The 24897-nt window shown below is 42.1% G+C and overlaps 1 protein-coding gene across 1 annotated transcript; it reads right to left on the minus strand.

Annotated features, from left to right (window-relative positions):
- Positions 1-1028: 1028 nt before the first annotated feature.
- On the minus strand, positions 1029-24271 carry tafa5l (TAFA chemokine like family member 5, like). Its single transcript, XM_054608614.1, has 4 exons — positions 24175-24271; positions 12842-12991; positions 1976-2103; positions 1029-1088 (listed from the first exon to the last, which is right to left on the minus strand). Exons 1-4 carry the CDS (start codon positions 24269-24271, stop codon positions 1029-1031), a joined length of 435 nt encoding a protein of 144 aa, XP_054464589.1.
- Between the last annotated feature and the right edge of the window lie 626 nt (positions 24272-24897).

A 24897-nucleotide genomic window follows, 5' to 3' on the forward strand; every position in this document is an offset into this window, starting at 1 on the left:
CAGTATGATATATGCTTTATTAGATGCATGATTTGCCCACCGTCAGGTACATTTGACACTTTATTTCAGTGGCTAACTCCACCTACGTCAAGCCTCCGCACCACAGCATGAATAATGAGTGCAGCCATTATCACCTTTCAGATACCCACGTTGCCACACTGAGTGCTCCTATGTAATGTGATTAAGAACATGTGAAGACAGGTTCTCTCACATAAGAACTCGCTCTCCACACTCAGGATACTTGCCCACAGATGTGGCCAGACAGAGCTTGGCCAGTGGCCTCTCTCCAGCCTGGCCCTCTATCCCGCTCCCTCTCCTCTCTCCAGCCTGATCAATCCTCCTTATAGATTTTTCATTTTCATTTATCATCCAGGACGCGCTTTCCTCCCATTTCAGGTCTCACAACAAATACCCCTGGATTCTTCCTCTCTTCTGCTGCCAAAGCCTCGCTATCCCTGCCCCCTCCAAAAACAAGCAGCAGCATCACTTGTGATTAACTTCTGCAGTAAAAACCTCCTCGGCAGTAGCTTATTGAGAATATGCAGTGGAACACCAAATCTGCATTTTTGTTTTGTTTTTGTAAATGTATGTATAAAAAGCAAAACACTAACCTAAGTGTGCTGTCAGGATGGATTACAGCACGATGGGAATGCGTGCATGAAATGTGACGCAGCTGCCGGGGGCTGCTGGACGGAGGAGGCGGAGGAGCGAGAGAGATAAAGACACAGCAAGTGAGGGAGATAGAAGAAAGCGAGAGTGAAAATCAAGAGATCCAGTCACAGGTTGACCTTCGGCCTTGTGTACCTGACAATGAGGACAGCAGTCTCTCCTGCTCAATCCATCCTGTCATCTCTTGTTTTGTTTTGTTATTTTCCCCACTCGTGGCTTTCACACATCTATATTGGTTCTTCCTTTATAATGGCACAAAAAAAGTAAAAGAACAAGTGAACCTTCGCTTAGATTGCTATCGTATGCTGGCTTTGTGCATCCTGAATCAAATGAGAGTTGATCAAAGAGCAAAGCCTCAGTCAGCACTGCGGCATTGGCAGCTCTGAGGCATTGGATGCATGTTGCACTGTGAGAGGAGCCTACAGAGGACCAGATGACACCATATTGGAGGCTTTAAAAATGCAACATGTTTTGTGTTCATTTAAGTCTCTCGCAAAGTCAGGGAGAGGTCATGGACTGTAGTCGGCTAAAAGGATTTTTCTCACGCTGATAACTAAAATGTCTGATCTCTTATTTGAGCAACTGCACATAACAGTTTGAAATGATTTATTCAAGGTTTGAGAGGAGAATCTGAAATGGTGAGTATTCTCAGTAAGATACTGGTGTATTTAAGATGGTCTGAGAGGAATTCGCTTTCACCTGGTAAAATATTTTTCCTGCTAAATGTAGAATACAAGGATGCAGTTTGATTTGGACTGCTAGCAAGAATAGTTTTGAATGCATTTTGGCAAACCAAATGAGATATTGTCAATGTCAGAGCTAATCTAGCATTTTTTATCCATCTTTTTTTACATATCCTTTATATATGCATCTGCAAACAACAGAGATATGTTACAGGTGGGTTAAAGACAATGATTCTGCAAATGTCCCTGCTGTGGGACTAATAAAGGATTATCTTATCTTATCAAACAACCATGTTCAGAACTCTTTCTAGTGGTGTTTATGACTCTGTATATTTTCTTTACAATTTTATTTAAAGGTAGTGGTACCTAGAAGTTTGATTTGTTCCAATAGGACGTCCCAAAATTGAATTGTAAATTGTAATTAGTGATTTCAAGCCACAGAAAGCCGTTTAGCATTGGTTTTCTACACACAGAGACTCAGTATTGATGCAGTCTTTTAAACCTCTTGGAGCTGTGTGCTGCTTCTAGCACTGGCCTCACGTATCACCATCAGGCCTGAAAAATGACGGCGCGATGCTGTTAAGTGCATATGGAGTATATTAATGTCATGTCTTGTAAATTACCGTGACGGTCTTGATGCGACCGCTGCCCCTGGTGCAGGTCCAGCCGGAGCGGTTGAACAGGTAGCTGCAGACCTCCCCCTCCAGGCAGGGAGCCATCTCGCACCACTGACGACTCCGCACGATTCGCGCTGGGAGGGAAAAGACAAGAGGGCAAAGAGGCACATTAGTCTCGCACACCCAGAGAGAGAGAGACTTCAAATTGTCAACATTTTCTGTTTTATGCTCACCAGACAGGAAAGCATCTTCATATGTTACAAGCCCGTAGTATTTTAATTAGGTTCTTGTTGAATCACCATGTCTGAATCGCCTGTGGTAGTAACCTTTACAGACCAGCTGGCGGCCCATAAATTAGTCTCCTGTATATGTTAGCGCTCACTGCAGCTGCACAGACAGATTGTTTCTTCATTTCTCTTACATTGTGTTACACATACAATTCCTCCTGAAAGATTTTTTTAGGTAATTCTAGGTAAAGTGTTCTAGTATTGAAAGTAATTGTACCATTGAAGAGCATAACATTGTTGGATTCTTTTTTCCTGAAGTGAGATGAGCAAATCGTTCTGCAACTTGCAATCAATGATCAATTTACAAGTAGTTGTAACTGTGAGATCTTCAGGTGGTTTGATGCTGCCTGTCTGTTCCCCCGTGAAGGCGAGACATAGTGTACAGCGTCAAAAGAAACTTCTTGATGCACCAGAGGTGAAGAGAGCGTGCGGATAAATTGTTTTGCAACAATGGCTGAAAAAGCCCTATAGCCACCTTATCCAACAAGCTTAAAGAACCGCCCTGCAAGTAAACAAGGAAAATTAGGAAACTTGCAAAAGAAGAGCAATGCTGTAATTAGGACTGCTCTAAATTTGTTGAGCTATAATGATGGCATGAAATGTTTCATTTCCATTGTGCTGTTATATTGTTATTTCTATTTGCATTCTAAATAAACAAAAAGGTAATTACGTTGTATTACACACAGCAATGTAGTGTGATTAAAGATACCTGTGATAAATCAGGATGCCCTTTGGAGGAAAGGGAAAGGAAAATATCTAGTTTGTTTTTGACGTTGGATGGAGGTGTTATCTGTATATAATATCCCTTAAACATGTCATCTGTCATATCTTATTTTCTGCTAATGCATATGCACAAATTATTAAAGCAAATCATGAACATTTCAATGCTCAGATTAGAGGGGTGGATCACAGATTAGAAAGGCAATAAAACGCCAACAGGCTTACGGTCGTCTTAAAGTTATTTGTCTGCTGCAGACATCGGGGCTGTCAGAGCGAAAGCCAGTGATGCTCTCGTTCTCCTGCTGCAGTCTTTCTGCATGACATTGAATTAGCATTCGCCTGTAGTCGATGCTGATAAGCTCTGATTGTTCTTTACACAGCGTGCTAAAGCAACACCGAAAGGTTATCGGCTCTCTGCGGACCTGGCCGAGGCCGCCGCTCCTGCCTCCCCCACGCGTTCCCCCCGGGGGCGGCACATTGTGGAACGAGGTAACACGGTCGGCAAATTGAAAGAGAGGAACTACAATTCGTTGAATGTCCACTGGAGAGCTGAGAGAGCGGGAGAAAGGGGGGAGTGAGGAGGAGGTGTGGAAAAGGAGGCCTTGTGACATTATGCTGTGAGGTATTCCTGGTCCAGGGTCTTGTTAACAGTCCGAAATTGCTCTTTGGAGTGTCATAACCCGACTGCTGCTCCGCAGTAAAGATCTGTCATCTTGTGGTATTTATTAAGCCCAACCTCATGTATGTAACCGCACGCGCACACATACACAATTACCACTCTGTTGATATAAAGCCATTCACTCAGCAAAGAATAGATTTTGTTGACACATGGAAGAGGAGCCGTGTTTTTGCCCTTGCAGAGCAGTCAGGCAGCAGTGAAACAAAACAATCCAGAAACCTATCATCTCATTGCACCCAACAAGCTTATGGAAATACAAAAAAAACTGAGACAAAATGGTCAATTCGGCTTCACCCTGAGCAGAGATTCCTCGGCGAGCAGGGGAAAACAATCTAAAGTGACCTTCCTCTTGACACAGTAACCTGCCGTGGCAAGATTTTCATTTTCACAGCCATCCGTCAGGCGCAACAAAGCGTAGATTTATCAGTCAGTCGCAGATGTAGTTTTGAGTACATTACAGGGCCAGCAAAACTCAATTTTCAGGGGCAGGGAATAAAAAAGCTGAGCTGGCGAAGTGGCGGGAGTGCTGACTAACCCTGGAGTGCATCATCGGCCCAGCCAGCACAGAGTCGCCTAGGCTGGCTAAAATAAATGCTTTTTTTTTTTTTTTTTTTCAGCTGCTGCTACAGTATCCAGGCACTCGATAGCTCGCCCTTGTTACTTTTTCAATGCCATCCATGACAGTCTGACTTGATCTATGATGACTTGATGAATATCCCCCAATGCTGTAAACCGCTGAACGTTCCGCACAGCGTTGGTTGGGATTAGAGCGTCGACGTGCAAGGACTTCATCAACAGCGACATCACGAAAAACCCAAGCAGCTGCAAAAAGGCAAACGCTGCAGTTTAGCTTTCGGCCTGCTTCTATCCATCAAACATATCTGTCCAATATGCTGGCACACGCGACTGTGGACGCTTTTAAAAAGCTTATATGGTATCACCACCCACACTCACATCGACAGTATCCCGAGCAGACTTTAAGCCTCGGAGCTGAAGCTGCCTAAAAAGTATCTGTCTGCTGCTATTTTTCCATCTAACAGTATCCATTACATGCTGCTATTATGCAAACGGCTGAGAATCATTCTGCTTTTATTATGATAGAACTGTTTGGACATGGATTCAGGCCTGTTTGCGATGGCTGCAGCAGCATCAGAGGTGAAACAGCTGGCTGTGGTGGTTGGAGAGAGAGAGAGAGAGAGAGAGAGAGCCTGTCTGTCTGGTTTGACACATGGGTGGCCCGTCCTGTTGCAGGCACTGTGGGAGTCCCACCCAGGGACAGTGGACGTTGGGGCCATGCTCGTCAGCTGCCAGGGTCCCTGCTGGGGAACGGTTTCTGGACCTCCAACTAGATCACAAGTAAGACCATCTGTCCCCCCCCTTGCACAGTGCCAAGCCCTCCCCTGCACAGCACAACACAGCACTGGCAGACGAGACTCAGAGCAGGGCAGCGAGGCACAACAGTGAGTCCTAGACCAGACGCACTGTTAGTCTGATGTAATTCTGCCTCTGCAGAAGTAAAAAAATAACATCACCAAAGCCACAGGCAGCTCATGTAAAATGCATTTAGATAAGGTACAACAAACAAAAAGAGACAGTTTCTGAGACGTAGGAAAGACATCAAGAGCATGTTCGTTGCATTGAAAAGACGACGCACTGTGAAATGGAGCATGCCAGCAAACAATTAATTGTGTGTCGCCTCTGGTAATTTAATAATAATTCTGCTGCTTCTTTTGCCAGGCAACCAACAAGATTAGCTAACTAGCTTAGTTGGGCACCAGAAACACTGTCACATGTTTTAACAGGCTTTCTGGCTGATGTTAATTAAGCTTCAATAATGGATGAATTTGTAGCGGCCAGATTTTCAGCCCTCTGTCCTCGACGTGGCGCAACCTGCTACCAGAGGCCTGATGGTCTTTCAGTTCTAATTATGACAACAGCAAAATCCAACATTAAACACATTTAAACCCAGCCAGCAGCCGAGCTACAAATGACTCTATACTTCATCCCAAACTATGTGCTTTGTTGAGCAAGCTGCTAAATAACTGAGTCTCTGTTGCATTTTCTGGGCTTGTTTTTTCTTTTTTTTTTTAAATGGCTTAGTGTTTTATTCTGGCTAGTTAAACAAGATGTCAAAGAAGGAAGTTAGCCCGTCTGGCATGTTTACAACCTCATTTTCTTGTCAGTAAGGATAAAAATATAAAAAGATTTTTCAGTCTCATTTTCCTGTTGATTTACAAATGTTGCTCTGTGGCAAACACATTCACTGCCAGATATATTGATCTTTTTGTTGCAGCGTTTCGGGGCTGGAAATCACTCCTTTCAATCCTGTTTTTTGTAATTGCTGTTAAGCCACTGCCAATGAGACTCAACTCTGTGTACACATCTGGGCAGGAAGTGTTGTCACTGACGTTAGCAGCGATCGAAAAATAAGCATTGCAGATAATTAGTGAACAGACATAGCGAGAAGGGAAACTCAGAACAACACATTAGTGAGTATGACACGATGGTGTTGCTGTATAGAATTAGTGCTGGGAAATATTAATATTATATTAAACTGAATTTATCAAGACAATGTGTAAACATGTAGGGAGTGTTGAGCTTGCATTACCAGCAAATAGCCTCAACAACATTAAAATGAGAGCAGATACGGAGAAAAGGGAAATATAATCAAATAGTCCTTTTTCTTAAAGGTCTCTTCTTTAAATAGGCTTCTTTTAAATAACAGTCTTATTCTCTCTGCAGCTGAGGTAATTAAGAGCACAACAAATATTTTCTTAACTGTGTGTCTGCATTATATATCTGGAGAAAGCTTTCCTCTTGCTTAATCTCCTTTCAACATAAATTTTTGCCTCATTTAGTGTCAATAATCATTGTGTGGAAGTGTGAAGGCAGAAGCTTGCAGCAGCCACATAAACCCTCTCCCCGCAGCCTGCAGACTCTTATCATGGTGGCCATCAAGCTTCTTACGATAACAGTGTGATGTGGTGGCATGGCAACAACGGGCCACGGACAGGGAGCGGGGGAGAGTCGGGGAGCAGATTAGAGGGAGAGCAGGGAGACAAGCAAGAGAACGCACATAATCCTCCTGTGTACAGTGTGCAGACTAAACCTCCACAACAGTGACACACAGCCGCAGAAAAAAAAAAGAGCAAAAAAAGTCGGAAAATGTGCTTAAAAAGACTAACTAAAGACGTTGATGCAGAGTGAGAAAACTGCTCAGTGAATTAAAACAAATGAGGAGTAACAGGAGAAAACACGTCATGCTGCAGGAACGGTGCAGCCGCCATCTGGGCCAATCAGGCGATCAATTCTTGGCTAAGTCACATATATCAAACTTTATTCGCTGCGGGGCTTAGGTAAGCTTGTCGGTATGTCATTATGGAAGTGCGAATGCTAGCAGGATGACAAGGGAGATAAAAAAATATTTGTCCAATTGTCTCCTTAAAGCCACCAGCTGCGGATTGTTGTCCCAAAAGGCTACATCATACGCAAGCTTTGGATTTAGTTTCTGTTCATTACAGGAAACAGCAAAGAAATTCAAATCCTCGAGCTTTTGCTGGTGATTATAATTGTGCAGATGAGTCTCTCCGATTTTAACTCACTGCAGAAAGTTGGCTGGATACACTTTAAAAGGTCAAACTGCAAACACTGTGGAACTTAGGTGTAGCAGTGTGAGAAGTGGCACTTGCACCATTCTGCTGACAGAAAACAAAACTTATGATCACGCGTGGGTGCCTCTGTTCCTTGCCACTGGGCTGGGATTGGAAATGGTGCAAAATCTAATATGACATGCAGTAAACTAATAGTCTTTGGAGTAAGTTTGTAATGCAAGAATCGCTGTGCGCTACATTCCACATCAATCACACTGGAATGGAAGGAGAGGATGTTTATTAAAGTTTCAGTTATGACTTGTAAATCCACCACCACCAACATGTCAATCATTATAACTGGCAGTGGAAATGTTTGAAAACCATGTTAAGATGTGGAACTTAAGACTTAAAATCCATACTGTGGCATCTGAGATATTGCACGTGACAAATGAGTAAACAGATGCAAAAGCAGGCAGATCCATTACTGCCCACTCGTTTGATTCAGAACTCAGAAAGGGCCAGCAGCTGAGGGCAAAATAAACGCCGTGGCTGAAATCACAGTTCTCATACTATACGACTCGTACAAACCTTCATAGTAGTTTGGAGTTGGTATATAAGACATTAATGTACTACACTGCTTTGTACTAACAGTAAAAATGGAACCGCTTGCAGCAGATTTGCAGCTAGATAGACTGATCCCAATTAGCGCATTTAAGAATGAAGTGAAGGGTTTGGAGGCTAATTCAACTGTAATTACTTCCTTAGCTGGATCCGTTTTCTCCTGTCTGTCTTCCTCAGTATAGGATGCTGTAGTTGATACTGTGTGTTTTGTCTTATGTGTTTTAAGTGTTTGCGTGTATCTCGTTTGAAACTGTGTATTGCTGTTATCTCGGCCAGGAGTCCCATGGAAACGGTGACTTTTGCACTTAATAGCCAAGGTAACATCTGGAATAAAATTTTGTCACTTTTCTAGTGAAAACAAACTACCTACTTAGACCCAGTTAGAGTGTGTAGTGTGAAACTGGAGAATATCCGAATACTGAAAGAAAATGAATTGATGAATCTGTTGGCCGCTGTCCATGGTGCTGATTCTCCACTACATGTAAGACGGAGAATTTTGCACTTTTCACTCTACTAAATTTATCTGACAGATTTAGTTGCTTTACAGAATGAGATTATTAACACGAAATAGGATTAACAAATTAATTATGATGTAGAATTAAAGATTATGAAACAATTTAATTGATCCTCGGGGGTTAAAACCCAATAATATAATATATATCATTCATAAAAAGGGGACATTCTGCATAAATAATACTTGGTACTTAAAGTATACTTTTATGCTGATACTTTATACTTTTACTTAAGTAACCCTTCCTAGTATTGTACAATATTTCTTTGGAGTACAGTAGTTCTATAGTGTATACAGTAAACACTGTAGAAGTGTTTCTTATTGATCCAGATCCTGGTTGCTGAGACCTGGAGAAGCCATGTCAAGCGGACTTAGTTCCTGTCAGATATTGTGTGTCATATGCCAGACCTTGTAACTGCAGCATCTCGGGTATGATTCCGTCATTGGGATTTTTATTGACTCAAGTATAGTTATTTATTCATGCTCACTCCAAAAGAAGCCCCTTGTTTGTGTGTTTGCTTCAACTTTTCTGCACTTGGGTCCTATTTAGAAATGTAACAGTAACAGTACTTCTTACTGATTTCACATTCCCCCAAAAAACTCTAACATCATTATCATCCTTTATCACAGTACTGCAAAGAAAGATGCACTTTGCATAACAGACAGTGAAGTTTTAATGGTCTCTGGCAGTGTTTCACCAAGAAAGACATTTTTTTATCATTATTGCCAACAACTTCACTTTAGTCAGCTGTCTCTGGGTCTTTTCCATCCTAAGAACATTAAACACTTGCCTGCCTCAAAGCTCGTTGTCAGATCTTCCCCTCAGCGACTCTCAATCTCATCTGTTTGTTTGTTTTTTTGTACTGTACCGATGAAACTGAACCGAGGACACTTTGGTTATATGCATCAATATCTCTACCTCTTTTCAAATCACTCGGAACAAGAGTTACATATGTAACTAGAATTCTATGAATTAACAGAAATGGAGTGTAACGCTAGGATTTCCACTTTTCGCGCAGTCAGATGATACTAAGAGATGATGTCTCTTTTTATGTGTCTTGGTTTTGGTGCATTATCCACATCAGAGTGAATGTACAGTACTTTGTATTTTCGCAGTATGGCGTACAAGGCCACACTTAATCTTTGTTAGATTTTTTTGTCTGGGCGACAGAAAGGACATAACTACTTAATATTCTCTGGGAAAAGGAGGAGATATTAACTTTGACCAGAATAAGTTAACAGTATACTAAAGTGATTCACTAACTCTAAAAAAGAGGAATCTAAAAGTCAATTTACTGAAAAAAATCTGATGATCACAAAAGTCAGTGTAAACACAAAATCTCAGGACAGAGTTCTTTGCCTTTGATTACTCACAACAGTCATTCAGCGTCGATGGTTCAACTTTCATAAAAGGTCACTATTCTATCACTACACATCTCACAAAGGCAGAAACACACTCTTGCTGCAGCTGCAGTGAATGAGTTATATTAAATTGACCCAGAGGACAGAGAGCCCTTGCTGTGCTAATAACAGCGTGGTGAAAAACACTGGAAAGCAAAGCCTCAGTGAGACACACAAATGAATAAATATGTCTATAAGTCAGTAAATTTGGTTTATGTGCTAAGAAGGGCAAAGCGGTATTTATGGGGAATCACACCAAAACAAAGCGTTACTGAATACACCCTCAGATGAAAGGTCAGAGAGGATATGTTGCAGCATTTGACTCATTGCTCTGTCATGCGATATGCAGGGATTCCACTTTAAAGCCTCGTGATGATGGACACCGTTTTTTAGTTGTCAGCAGAGAGCCCTTTAAACGAGCCAGCGAGCAACAGGTTGCATCTTTAATGCACCGGCTATTAATGTAGTGTAGGGTGTGGCTCGGCGGGAAGCCAGTAATAATCAATTTCCTGCTGCTGTAATCATAGCTCTCTGTAAGTTAATTAGCATCTGTTGAGTTTTGCGGGTGTGCGTCTGCAGAGTGGGAGCGGTGGTTAAAAGCAGTGTGGAGAGCGTGACACAGTCTCATGTCGGGGCTATTAGATTAGGGCTAACATGAGTCATTGCGCGATGGAACTAATGGTGCATCAGATACATGTGATACTTTGAGATCCAATCGGTATCGCAGATGGAATTTGTCTCATCCGTCTTATCACCCTCCTCTAGATACCGTCCAATAACACAGAGGGGGGCCCTGAAGTATAAAATCTTATCTTATAAAGTGCATGAACACCATGCATTTTCCTTTGCAAAAGGTCTGTAGTCTGCTAGAGTATATTAAAAGCACCAGAGGAAGAGGAAAATTCCACACGAAGAGGCACAAAGCGACGACTAATTTGTTGCTGACTGCAGGAGGTTTAATGCAGACAGCCGATCACATAGTTAGGAGTCAAACTCTCTAAAGGGCATCAAAAAGGGGGAGACACGCAAAGTGATTATCGATTGGCTGGTTAAACAACTGAATTACATCAGCAGTTGTGTTTAATGGAGAGAGAAGGAAGCCCAAAATTCTATTGGACCTATTGTTTTTTTTGGTTTGCTGACTTTTACTCGATGTCTAGGATGGGGATTGGTGTTATGTTCTTGAAGGGTTTTTCTTCGATAACAAAATGATAAATGCTGACAAATACTTCATTACTAATTCTATTGTTTATCAAAGCACCAAAGCAACTTGACAATGGTTCAAATATGCTAGGCGGTGCCAGTGTTTGGTTGTAGAGTTAAGCTCACATGATTTCTAGCTCTCAACCTTTTGCCCCCTTCTGTTGTTCTGATCATCTCACACTGATAACTGTACATTTTACATGGGCTTGTTGTAGATCAGACCTTTTGTAATCAAACCACCTCCACACTACCAAAGTTGCTCCCGACTTTGGAACGAAGTCCTCCAAAGTTGAGCCTTTATCAATGCTACTTTCACTTTCATGCTTGTTGCCATTGTGCATAATCATATGTCACAATATCACTATGATGTGACACATTTTTAACCTCCCAACCACACTGTAACACCGGAGAGAAAAAATCAATAAAACACAGAAACAATAGACATTTTTCATAATGTTGGCATGTGACATTTTAATTTGTCACAGTAGGCAAAGCACAGGTGCAGTTAATGAAGCATAGCGTTGGTTCAGGCAGAGTGCTGATGTTGTGCTTGTGGTGGCTGATTGGCAACAGCAGTTTGCAGTATGCTTTGAAATGATTGGCTCATTCACAACTGTGTTACATCCAATGATACTGATGCAGGTTTTCAGCACGGGTATCGAAGGTGACACTTATTGCTGTTACTTTGAAGACAAAGTTCACTCTGTGGTATTCATGTTTTTAATTTGACTGAGACTTAATGGTCATGTATGTGTATATGACGGTGGATCAACAGACTATAAATGGTATTTTCCTATTTTAAGTAACATTAATAACAAAGACACTGCATTCACGTGTGCAAGATGTAAGGTCTTGGTGTTGTGCATGCTGGTTCACTGGAATGGGACCCATAATAGAATGGATCCATCAATAATGCTAATAGTTACACCTGTGCTTTTCCTGTTAGGATTTTTCATGATGTTCCTGTTATGTCAAAATGTCCGCGTAAAAACGGTCCATGTATTCTTTTGTAGCAGAGTTAATGAGTCCACATGACATTTCTTGTCATTATCACTGTTTATTTCATGTATTTTTAGTCACTGCTGTATTTTACTCTAATGGTGTTTACTATTATATTTTTGGTTAAGCTTTTTTATAATGTATCATATTAGTTTCCCACTGGGAGTGGTCTGTTGAGTTTAGTATGAGGCCCTCTCTGCAGTGTTTATGTTAAGCTAAGAGCAGATAACTGACTGCCAATGGTAGCTTTAATGTATATTTACCGGACAAATATGACTGTGGTATCAATCTTCTCATCCAACACTTAAACAAATAAGCCTATTTCCCCAAATGACAAACTGAACAATTTATTTAACGAACATAAATATGTATTATATAACTTCACAGTACATCATCAACATCACAGGAACAGCAACACAATTCAGACCACAGCTTGCTTTTTGCACAATTAGATTTTTGAGATAATGAGGTTTGTTCTTCTAAATTAAAAACTTTAATCCTGGGAATTTTATGTTTTTCTCAGAATATTCCAACCCTCCTCCGGCTCTGTAATTAAGTTTATTCTTTTTTTTTAATCTACAATGGCCCGATGTTGTAATTTTAAAAACAACTGCTGTGCAAGTAATAAAGTGGTCTAAGGCAGGGAGTCATGCAGTGGACCCCATAAATACAAACATTAAAGGGTTCTGACCCAGAACGTTTATTTAGTAATCAGTGATCAATTGTCACTACAAGTGGGACAGTGATAACTATCATGGGAATAGGTTTTACTTCAATAAATGGGATAACTTCCAATAATGGGATCCATTTTTCATCATTCCAATATTTATTAACACATGTGGAGAAGGTCATTGAACTCACCGTCTACACATGCCGGCCTCGCCCTGGTGGTCCCGGCGATCTGGCCTCTCCGGCAGGCGCAGCGGGCCGTCTGCCTCGCGATGGTCCGTCTTGGAACGCTGCTGTCTCTGTTGAGCATCACTATCTCGCAGGTTCCCACCGCCAACTGGCCTGCCGAACACAGCAGCGAAGAACAAAGAACATCACATTAGCATAATGCCAGTGTAATGAACATATTGCAAAGGAGAAGCTGGTCCACAAAGGTACTACAACAGGCAACCTGGGGAGAGGGCCATTTTTTGTGGTGTGCATAGAACTGAACAGTTTGTTACTCTCATTTAAAATCTTAAATGGAAAAATGAGAAAGTGATTTCAAAGCTTTACAAGCAGCAGGCTGGAGGGCCTCTTCAGGTTTTTACAGTATGGCTGGCTGCTCTGTTGATAAAAGAGCCTCAAAGAGTTCTTGTGGAAAACGAAGATCCTTCCAAGAATCGGATAAAAGAACATTTCGTTAGTCATAACTGCAAGTTAACAAGCCCACCAGTCTAAAGCTCCATGAAATGTTGTGTGTCTGACTCGGTTGACATGGCAGCGGCTGCTCGGCCCTGTGGTCCTACAATGTACCAATTTTCAAGTCAAGTTAAGCTCTACTGAAACGGCAAATGGACAGAATGTCTTAGAGTCATGATTACCTTGCTCAGAAACCACCGTGGTGTGAGTGTGTGACCTATTCTTACATTTCAATCCAAGCACAGATTATTACTGCAGAGATCTCAAGGCATTACAAATTGATGGATGACTCCATGGCCAAAGACCTGTGGCGATGCAGGGTTGTTTTTGAGTTTCAAGTTGTCAGAATCTGATCTCGATAACAAACTGGAGAACCTTACAATTCAAGAGTGTGTTTTAGCTGCAAATGTACTACTTGGGAGGAGAAAAAAAAAAAAAATATTATAACAAACATGTTCTTCATTTTGAATATTTCATGTCAAGGGAGTTAAAATAGTTGATAAAACTCATGTTAAACCTTTCACTTAACTCTTTACTGTGATGAAGTGGACACAATTCCAATTTGAATAACAATCTTTTTAAATATTGAGTGACTTTGTAATGCTAAGACGTACATTTCTTGCAGCAAGTGCCACACACACACAGCAGCATACATGTCTCAAATTATCGCCAAGTTGAGGAGATGAGTTTAGCGCCCAGAACTGCAGCTGTAGCTCATGCATGGCTCCGATGATCGTTTTCTGATGAGTCACACTGAAAACTTTATGACAGCCATGGGCAAACAAAATCAAAGCTAAAACAATGATGTTTTCAATAAAGAGATTTATTAAAAAGAGCCCTCCGTATGGTCTATTGTAGCCTCATTGAACACTTAATGTCGTAGCAGCAGGTTTGTTTGGGTAAATTATTTTGGAAACCCGAGGGAATATATTTAATTTTCTTTTATTGAGGCCTTCCTGTTGTGTTTATGGGGAATTATTATATGTTAATAGTCTTGTGTTTTAGAGATGAACAAGCTTTAATCACAGTAAATTGTTCGAGAGTGTCTGCGGCTTTCAAAAACACATTTGGAAGAACAAATTTAATATATGTACATGACACATCTTAGGCAGCACCTTTGTCATTTAAAATCAAAGGTTCATTGCAGCCTCGATTGAGAACTTAAGAAAAGCTGCTGAATAATATTAATGCGAGAGTACATCGACTCACAGCACATTTCTTAATAAGTGCATTATAAATGCAAGGGAAGTCACTATACAAACTTATCTGCTCTAGGTTGAAAGGTAAAGCTCAAAAGGTACACTTTACCTTTGTAATGATCTGGAAAAAAAGTTCTTTCTTCCTTCATTTCTTTATTGAATAGACAGTTGCCAGTGAAAGGCGTTCAGGCAGGCACTGAAATAAAATCGGCTCAGCGAGTGTAGATTAGAGGAGAGTCTGTGCTCCGGTTCTTGTAAGGTCAATCCCTGGCATTCACCAACCATCACTCCTTTACACTGATGTTCCTAGTCGCTTCCCAACACCCTCAAAGGTTCATTAAGTGAGACGTTAACTGCTCCATAGAAGGAAATGACAATGGAAGTAACAATGGCAAAGGTTGAAGGGGTTGTTGATCAACACAAATGACTCATAAAATTGCCTCAGAAGGCACAGAGAAGTTCCAGAAGCTACTAGTTTCAGAGCAGGACATCTTGGAAATATTCCACATGATGAATATGGTTTTGTTGGATTATGGTGACCGTGTGACCTTTTCCTTTATCAACATCATAAGGTCAAAATGTCTCCTTGCCATGGAGAGAATGGAGAGAATGAATCCCGCTCTTTTTTGTAATCCAGTGACCTTTCCTTTAGTGTCACCATCGGCCAACACTTTGGCCCGTGACGAGGCTGAGTTAGCCTTAACTTCAAGATCCCCAGAGGAGGGAACCTAATGTGTTTGGCGAACCCGTTGGCCTTTCCTCTAGCACTGCAATAGGGTCAAACTTTGCCATTTGCACACAAGAGCTAAATCAAATTAAAAGATCAGACTGGCATGAAATGACACGTTGACGTTCTCCTGAGGATGAACCATTTTCATTTCCAGCGCTCCACAAGCTTTTCTCCAGCTCCACCACCTCAACATTGCAACCTCTATAAGGCTTTCCCCCCTCAGTAACTACACAACCCCCCAGCTAACAGGACGGATCTGCATCTCACTTAATGGATTGGTGGATGGGTTGTTAGTCTCAGTGACAGCTACCTTTTCGTGATTAAGGCCGATAAGATTTGTGTTTTTTTTTATGGAATTATTACCTAGACCGGTCTTGGGAGTCATAAAACACAATCACCCCACGAAGTATTGCTATGCACGTTTCATTTCATCCCCCCCCCACCACTCAGCCCACCCTCCGCTCTCTTTTTTGCAGAGGCGAGTCCCTGTATTCTCGGTAGGTGCTTGGGGGACTGAGTTGCCACCAGATATTACAACACTGAACAGATGAATGGGCTTCATGCAAAAAAAGCCTGAAGGAGGTGAATAGTAAGAAGGATGGGTGGGTGGGTGGGTGATTGGGGGATGGGGGGGCTTTGTAAAGTGCCCTCAGCCACGGCCAGCACTCCATCATATGTACAGGAGTTAATTCACACGACAGGGGGTTTCTGTCGCTCAGCAGCGTGAAGACGCTTGGCCTCGTCTCTATTTCACATGATGAAATGTGCATACGGCCGTGGCGGCGGCAAAGAGCTTGTAGAGTGAAGGATTGGCGCCGTGTGGCCATCCAGCCTCTGGATGCTGTCAGACATCGAGAGGGCTACAGGAAGCCGATATGGAGCATAGAGACCGTCTCTCAGCGCTGACTGGCAGCCCAATGACCTTATCACTGAATCACAACAACATACAAGTGCAGAGCGGCAGCGTGGACGCACAAGGGTTCAAACATACATACACACACACGCACACAGCTCAGCGAGAGTCTGTGCTCTACGTATCGGCGCTTTGATCAAACACGCTGCAGATCACAAACCAGGAGCACAAATATCTCAGTATCTCTGCCTGAAATAGGCTGCCAGGAGTCCACGCTCGCTTTTCACAATGTTCCCCTGATTCAATGTGCGTCATTGTTGGGCTGAGAACTGGTGGGCATGACGAGGTTATTAAACTGTGGATGCATTACACTGGCTGGCCCTGGCCACGTCGAGCGAATATATATAAAACTACTAATTATCTTTCCTGTTAACATCACAGTCTGTTCCTTATTTAGACCTATCAATAAAACATTCACTTTGCTCTGGCTTATCTCCTTTTTTCTTGTTTGTCTCTTTAATTAAGACTGTGCAGATACATTAGTAGTTAGTCCTAACTGATAAAATACCTTTATCAGATTAAACAGACAAACACATCAGACACAGCCCTGCACTGCTCGCATATTTAACTTAAACCAGATTGGGAGCAGCGAGAAAGGCTCTGCTTCTCCTCAGGGAATTTGCCATAAAATTATATGACAGGCTGCACTGAACGAACTATGACAAGGATTCCATTTCCATATTAAAACAATCTCCTTTTATAGGTTGTAATTACTCGCGGGCTGCTTAAGATGGAAGTGAGGTTTTACAATGTTTTATTGCAAAGGGCGCCCCTGCAAACTACAGATTTCAACCGTTTTTATTAAAATATTCCACTTCATGTAAAGCTAGTTCAGTTAATTATTCATGACAATACTTTTGTATTGTATTTGGTATTATTCCCCGTAAAGACATAGCTATAGCGCAGAGACATTTTGGGCTGGCTTGGCTCAAACGTCCTGGCATTGAATCTAGCACGTTTTCTTTCCCTGAGAGAGTCAATCAGACTGTAATCACTACACTGGCATACAATAATACGTCTGAGTCATTACATCCATTGTATGTTCCTTTCTTGATAAAAGTGCTGTTCTCAATATCATCACAAGTCTTATTTTCAAGGATGCAAATAATTTTATCATTATTGGTTATGGATGAATTGACCTCCTCAAATGGATTGCTTTTATATAGCGCTTTCCAACGTGAGCAGAACAAATCTTGTTACAAAGACACTCGCCATAACGATCGTGGTGGAGTCTGTTAGACCTTGCGTACGAGTTGTTTAAAGACAGTCGTCAAACATTGCAATGCCTTAATCTGAATAAGTGTACATGCCGGAGGGAAAAATAACTGTTAAAAAGACAAACTAAATGTAAAATGAGTATTCTATTCACCAGGCTGAGATGTTCACAGCCTGGTGAATAGAATGTGTCAAGTAAGGTAAATGTTACAAATGTGCACTTACTCATGATTGTATGTATTCATCAGATTAAAATGATCAATTAAGGCTTGTGACATTTGTGAACTTATCTGAAGCATCTTATAAGTAAAACTCACAGAAAAAAATTGAAGATTGAAGTTGAGAATTTGTGTTGCAACTAAGGGTAATAATGAACCGCCACAGCGTGTTTCTGGTATTGTTTTCACCTAGTGAGTCAGTGTGTGAGTCATCGTGGCAAGATGTTGTCCTGGAGACACCTACTGTAGCAGGAAGTACCACAGAAGTACTTTACCAGGTTTTAATATTTCTGTCTGTCTGCAGACAGATTTTGTCACCAGGACAGCGTCACAACCGTGCAAGATGTAGTCACGAAACTTTACAAGTGTGTAGTTCTGATCGAAGTCTAGATTGAAGATCCAAGCAAGGGCGCCAAAAGTAGAGGGGTAGATATTGGGCAAGGGGACACTAAGCCCTCATGTAAGATGTAAGAGGTAAGATGGTCTCTAGTTTTTAATTTAATTTAGACTGTTGACTTTATCATTTTTATATTGTTATAATATTTTTCTGTCGATTGACTAACGTTGATGTTGTTTTAGCCCTATTAAGAACTTAAAAGTGTTGCATGAGGTCCATTGTTTGGATTTTTTTGCTCATTGTCTTAAACAGCTAATAGATTATCAAATCATTATCAAAAGTATTCTACGTTTATTTCTTGACTATTAACTAATCGATTAATTGTATAAGTATTTAAGTCTCACCCAAAGCGTACATTAGTTCACCAAGGTTGACATAATACTGTTATTCGCAGTGTCACAGTAGACAAAAAGGAGGCTTTTCAACATAAAAAGGTTTATCTAAGTAATCTGGATTTTCGATCCACAGCTGCTTTTGATTTCATCTGCAGAGCGTAGACCTAATCTTCCCTTCATGCCCGTTCTGATCTCACAGTTCTTTCTGTCATTAACAACTCAGGACAACATCAAACCAGCAACCTTATTTTACTGAGCATATGTTAGTCAAGGCAGCCACCGCCAAATACATCTCATTACCTCAACACCGTTTGGTAATGAGACAGTATAGAGCACGTAATTGGACACCAGCTGAGAGAGGCAGATGTTTGAGTGACCCCATGATATACGCTTCCTGACACCTCCGTGATCCTATGCTGCTGAACAAGTAGGGCAGTGGAGGGGAAACACGTGCCTTATATTAATATGCTTGGTTTTAAGGGAAATACCGCTGCTCGATTCCACATGCTATTTGAATACTGTACACCAGTCCGATCAATATTTATGCAAGAGAACAACTCTCTGCTGAAGTCGGAGGACCTGTAATGGGACCTGAGTATGCAATTTAATCTGAAAGCTGATGGAAATGAATCAGGAACAATGGCAAAGGGAAGTGTGGGAGCAGCCAGGGTTACTCCTGGAGATGAGTGGTATGTTATGCTACTGCAGGATGAGGCTCATTTATCTGCAAGCAGTAAAATAAGCACGCCGTTCGCCCACAGTCAGTCTGCCATTCATCGTTCTGAGCAGCAGTTCCAGCTCTCACTTCCTGATGACAATGCAGCTTGGAGTTTTCTGCTCTAAAAAGCTCTGAATATCCACAAATGCGTACCTGTGTTGTATCAAAATGTGGGATTTCTTAAAGCTGCACCAAGAATGATTTTTATGCAGTCACCAGTACCCAGCAGGGCTGCAGAGAATGAGAGAAAAAGCAGTATACCTCCCCACCGACTGAGACATGTGCTCTTTTTACCCAAATGTAATTCTCGTGTCAGGTGTGTAGACTACTCCACCCACGGGGGATGACAAATTGAAACTTCTCATAGCGGCAGTAGGTAGGCGCTCCCTCGGGATAAAGCGGGACTCAACAGTGTTGGATTGTTTCCTCTCTCACTGGAAAGCAGAAGCGTGCTGTTTAGTTTGCTAATGTCACTTTTCTGGACATCCAGGTCTTTGCAGTTCAATTTCTTCTTTAAACAGTTACCACTCTCCAACATTCAGCGATGCCATTGTGTGACATTGCCGGGAGCTGCTTTAAAATAGAAAATATTCCCCTTACATACACCCAGTGCTGGGGCTGACAGTGTAATTTAGGTCTGGTCTGCGGTGCACTTGGACGGTACATATGATGGAGGTGGCTTCTGATAGATTTCTGTTGCAGCGATGCAGCACAGTCTGGACTGCAGAGATATTACAATGTAGAGTACACTCAGACAATTGGTCGTGGATGAATACAGGCTTGAGGCATAAAGAGTGAATGTACAATATGGCTTGCAAAAAGCAAATAGTAGCTCGGCTGAATGCGGTGCAGAGAGGACGCTAATGCAACAGTGACTCACTTTGAATTTCAAAGCCCTCTAGGATGCCCTCTTTCTTTAATGCAAGCCAAGAAAAAAGGGTGAGCATCAGAAGACCCCTATTAAGACCCCATGGTGTACAGTTATGCATGAATGTTTGGACCGCGGCTTTAATATTCAAGCACAGCCCGCTCAGTAAATGTGTTCATGGCATCAGGCAGAAAAAAGATCAGGACACATAACATAACTCAAATCATTTACACCACTCAGCCAGTGATGGAGCAGTTTCAAGCCCAGAGCTTTCAGCAGAGAAAATAACAATGCAGAAATACACAGAGCGGTGCACTACACTCTTCCACAAGGGAGGTCAAAGCTGAAGGCTAGAAAGAATTCATAATCAGGGAGCTATGAAATATGAGCTTTGTGTGCTGCCAAATTGATTTAGCTGTAAAAATTATTTTCATTTTTTTCCATAAATATGCTCATACTTTTACAGCTCAGCCGCCTATAGAAGCAGACCTCGATGATTTGCTTCGAATTTACAGCCAAGGTCATAATCAAAGCGAGTCGCCTTTTGCATGCTTAACGCCGCCTTGAAGAAGACTGGAATGGAAATCATCCTTTTCACTTCAAGAAGTCTGTAATTCTGTGATACTTTGATTAGCTTAATGCTTCGATGGATAGGGCCCTGCTCCCTGAGTTAAAAGAGAATGCCACCCAAAGATTTTGAAATTCATCATTCTGGTGGTCCTCCCACACAAGAGCTGATTTGTTAAAAAAAAAAATCAAATCAAAAAGGAATGAAAAAAGTAACCCCGGTGGCATCCGAAAAGATTTAACAGGATGAAATCAGTCTGGTTTGTGAATGACATTTAGACAGGAGACATCAGAGACACATGGCAGTCCAGACCGCAAAAAGAGTGGACAGACTGTGCGAATACGTCATCAACGGTGCTCTGCTCTGATTCTGAAGCCACAGTGACTCATATTAAAATTTAGTGACACCGCCTGTAGACGTATCTCATAAAATGTGTGCCGTCATTCCTATCGACAGTTTGTACTGCAGAGCAGGAAGACTGGATAGATTGATGGAGATGTCTGCTTCTCACCTCCAGGACACTGTTATTTGTGTTCAGACGCTGTGATTGAATTATTCACAAACAAATCAAAGTGACATGTTAGCCATGACACATGACATGTGCTGTAAAAAGCAACATTGCTGTCAGTTGCAGTAATATGAGCAGACAGACAAAAGAATGCAAACCTCGTCACCGTGACGTTGCCTATTGGTTTGTGGACTGCCGTTTTAAAGCCTCAAAGCAATCCTGCTTTATTATTGTCACCATCTTGGCTTTTTTTGCAACCAGTGAACCCAAGTGACCATATTGAATCTGTGGGCAAGTGAGGTAGAGACGCAGTGCACGGCTCTGCCAGCGGTAGCTACCTGTCAAACGCAAGGTAGCCACGCCCTAAACCATACCCTGATTGATCATCTACTTTAGTCTAAATGGTATCATTTACATAATGAACATCATGCTGTGTTGAAGAAGACTTCAAATCTTGAGATTGAGACCATAAACTCATGTTACAATGTTTACTAAGGGAATAAATCAAGTTAGAAGTAGAGTCATTTTCTGACAGACTTCCATACAATCAGAGTTCTATTTGCAAACAGAGGAGTTGCCTCCTGCTGGCAATTAGCGGGAATGCAGGTTTAAGACAATTCTGCATTTGCCTATCTTTTCAGAACTTGTTACACAGTCATGTGATCCAGTGTTAATATAAAATAATATACATATATATATTAGGAGCTCTAAATAGCTTTAAACTTCTTCAACAGGAAATCAGGGTGAAAAAATATGTTATATTTCTTCATAATCTGTTTGATTGACAGGTGATATTTGGAAATTGTAGTGCAGGTAGACTGGAACAATGAGTGCTTAACTTAGCCTCATAGATGCACAAAGATCTTGAGGATTGCTACTTCTAAGACGCAAAATAGCCTGACGTGATCAGAATATTTTATTTCCACTTGATATTGAAATTTATTCTTGGCATTTGAGTTCGTTGAGCTGATTTAGAGCAAAGGCCAACTGTCTGTCCACCTCCAACTTACAAATGTGATAAAAATGCTCCATCCCCTCCTCCTCTTTATACACACACACACACACACAAACACACAAACAAAACCCAAAGCAATGTGGTTGACAAAGCAAGCAGGAGTTGCCACCGCTCTGACTGCACCACTGAACCGGAATGTGGTCCAGCGAGGAAATCCAGACATTTCCAAATTTATCGTCGAATAAACTGGCAACGTTGAGAGCGGCTGACAGGCCATTCATCGTGGCGCACGCTGGCCCAATGGCGTGCGCTTACAGGGCTGCTGCACTTTGATTTCCTGTCCTGGCCGCCATGACAGATGAGCTACGGAGAGGGTGGAGGTGACGCAGCCTATCACCACCACAAGGATTCACCTCTCTGCCCACCAGTTCAACCACACGCGTTGCTGCTTCCAACAGGGGCCATGGAGGTGGACGATGGATGAGCTGGTCATGAAAGTGATGAGTGGTTTGACTCCATCAGTGGTGAGCAGTCAAACACTAAACTTATACTGTAAAGTAGCTGATGAAATGATTTTAAAAAGCACTGGTAGTCTGAACTACTCTTACAACAGCCCAGACTGGTCCCGGCTCTCAGTTTCAAAGGGGGGATTTTAGGAGGATTTGAAGATTACAAGTACGGATTAAAAAATACTACATGCTTCATTCTTTAAATTCCGCTCAGAGCTGGAAGGAGGAGTGAGCGACACACAGAGAATGTCAAAGCTCAAATCATATCCCGAGGTTTTAACTGGGCCAAATCCTGCAGAAATCTATTTACTCGAGGAATATCAAGGGTAGTAAAGTTCACAGGAGATTGATTGAACAATTTTGTACAATAACACTCTAATGAGATCATTTTCGGATGAAATTGAGTCAATAATAAATGGCTGAGGGGAAGAGGAGGGTTGCTGTTAACTCCTCAGATAATTTGCAGAGACTTGAGAGACGGTTCATGGGCGGCAATAAGAGGCTGGTGAAAGCAGCACTTTGGGAGAAAACACTGCAAATTAGAGGCAGAGGGAGCAAATTTCAGAGCACAGGCAGTTCATTTTTCACATCAGTGTCTACTTTTGTTCCCGGCAAGATGCCAAAGACATTGATGTAGGCACTATCCCTCCTCCACAGCGGTAATTATGCTGCTGGCCAATGCTTGATTAAAAGATCTAATCTGCAAACTTAGTGTACGACATCCCCCAACAAGTTTCAATGCTTTAAGCCGGTTCTCTGTGCGTCTTTGGAATCCAAAATGTTTGGTTGTGGACAGCAGCCAATGAAGTGCAGGGAAACATCCTTTTGCTTTCTATTCTGTGTCGGGGTGGAGGTGTAATTGCACCAGCGGATGTATTATTCAAGAGGTAAGCATGGCATGGATGGATGTAGCCTTAACCCGAGTGAAATTATAAAAGCTTGGAAGGCAGGAGTCAGGCCTCCTCCTGTCTGCACCGGGGAATTAAAGCAAGCAAACTGTGTTGCTTCGTCACCTGAAGCTCAGTTATGGCTTCATAATTCAACAAGGTAGCAAAGAGCCTGCATCAGTATCAGGAAAACCACAAGGTTAGTTTGACAGCACGGCTCTACATTATACTATTGTGCCAATATGGTCACTGGCATATTTTACAAGTAACATACCTAGGAAAATAAAAAAAACTGTCCAATTATGTCACCATAGCTAGCTGTTGAGTACAATGCACTCACTAAAGGACCATTAATATATCAGATTACAGAAATACCACAAGGTACAACAAGGTCACCATGAGCTGACATGTGACGAGCACAGACACATGACAGGTCACAGACACATGACAGGTCACAGACACATGACAGGTCACAGACACATTACAGGTCACAGACACATGACAGGTCACAGACACATGACAGGTCACAGACACATGACAGGTCACAGACATATTACAGGTCACAGACATATTACAGGTCACAGACACATGACAGGTCACAGACACATTACAGGTCACAGACACATGACAGGTCACAGACACATGACAGGTCACAGACATATTACAGCCCCCCCCCAAGGCTTTTACTAGACATTATGGGTATTTCTCCACGCATCACAGGAGCTGACCACACCATGTGCAGCTGCATCCCAATAAGAAGCCCTCGGAGACAATGCTGGTGCTGACAAAGTCAAAAAGAAAAGAAGAGCTAGAAGTGTCCTTACCCTCTCTGAGCAGATGGGAGTAGATGAGCCAGAGGAGCAGCAGGCAGCAGAGTGACGCACCTCCACCTGCGGAGAGCGTCTTCACTCCAGACTGCATCCTACACCTTCAGCCTTTTTCTTTTTTTTTTGTGTGTTCTTCTTCTTCTTTTCTTTTCTTTTTTTTTTTTAGATTATCCAAACTTTGAACGCTTGTGCAGTTCAGATGTCAAGCAGATCTGCGGAAGAGTGGCTCATCCACTGGCGTCTCCACAGGCTGTCGTCGGCATCCATTTTGAGGATATAAAAGGAGAGGGACTGATAGTAATCCCCCCCTTTTGCTTTTCAAATTCCCTCGGTGAGACGCATTTCCATCCAGGCTGCACACACACACACACACAACACAAACACAAACACACACACAGAGGCTACAATGTCACCAGATCTGGCCAAGTTTACGCAGCTGTGGTCTCAGGAGCTGAAATTCACTGGCAGAACCCCAGTTAGTATGTAGATGAAGAGGAGAGAGCAGCAGCAGTCATCCTCTCCTCTGGTCCTGATGCTGCGGTCAACCTCTCCACACTGTTATTATTATTATTATTATTATTCCCCAAAACCAACTTCTGCCCGGAGTTGCGCCTCTCCACAGAGACGCGCAACTTAAACCCAGGAGGACACGACGAACATACCAAACCAGCAACTTGTCCCAAGCACCTCTCAGCACTCCATCGGTGTAGGAAACCAGTT

This window comes from Anoplopoma fimbria, chromosome 12 (assembly GCF_027596085.1).
Source record: "Anoplopoma fimbria isolate UVic2021 breed Golden Eagle Sablefish chromosome 12, Afim_UVic_2022, whole genome shotgun sequence".
In the NCBI taxonomy this organism is placed as follows: domain Eukaryota; kingdom Metazoa; phylum Chordata; class Actinopteri; order Perciformes; family Anoplopomatidae; genus Anoplopoma; species Anoplopoma fimbria.

What these genes read in the sequence shown, in the direction of transcription:
- tafa5l (XM_054608614.1), bottom strand. Translation starts at nt 24,271, where the DNA reads ATGCAGTCTGGAGTGAAGACGCTCTCCGCAGGTGGAGGTGCGTCACTC. An exon ending in CTCCCATCTGCTCAGAGAGG is followed by an intron (nt 12,992 to 24,174) that starts GTAAGGACACTT and finishes TGTGTTCGGCAG; the next exon opens with GCCAGTTGGCGGTGGGAACC. An exon ending in GAGGCCGGCATGTGTAGACG is followed by an intron (nt 2,104 to 12,841) that starts GTGAGTTCAATG and finishes TTTCCCTCCCAG; the next exon opens with CGCGAATCGTGCGGAGTCGT.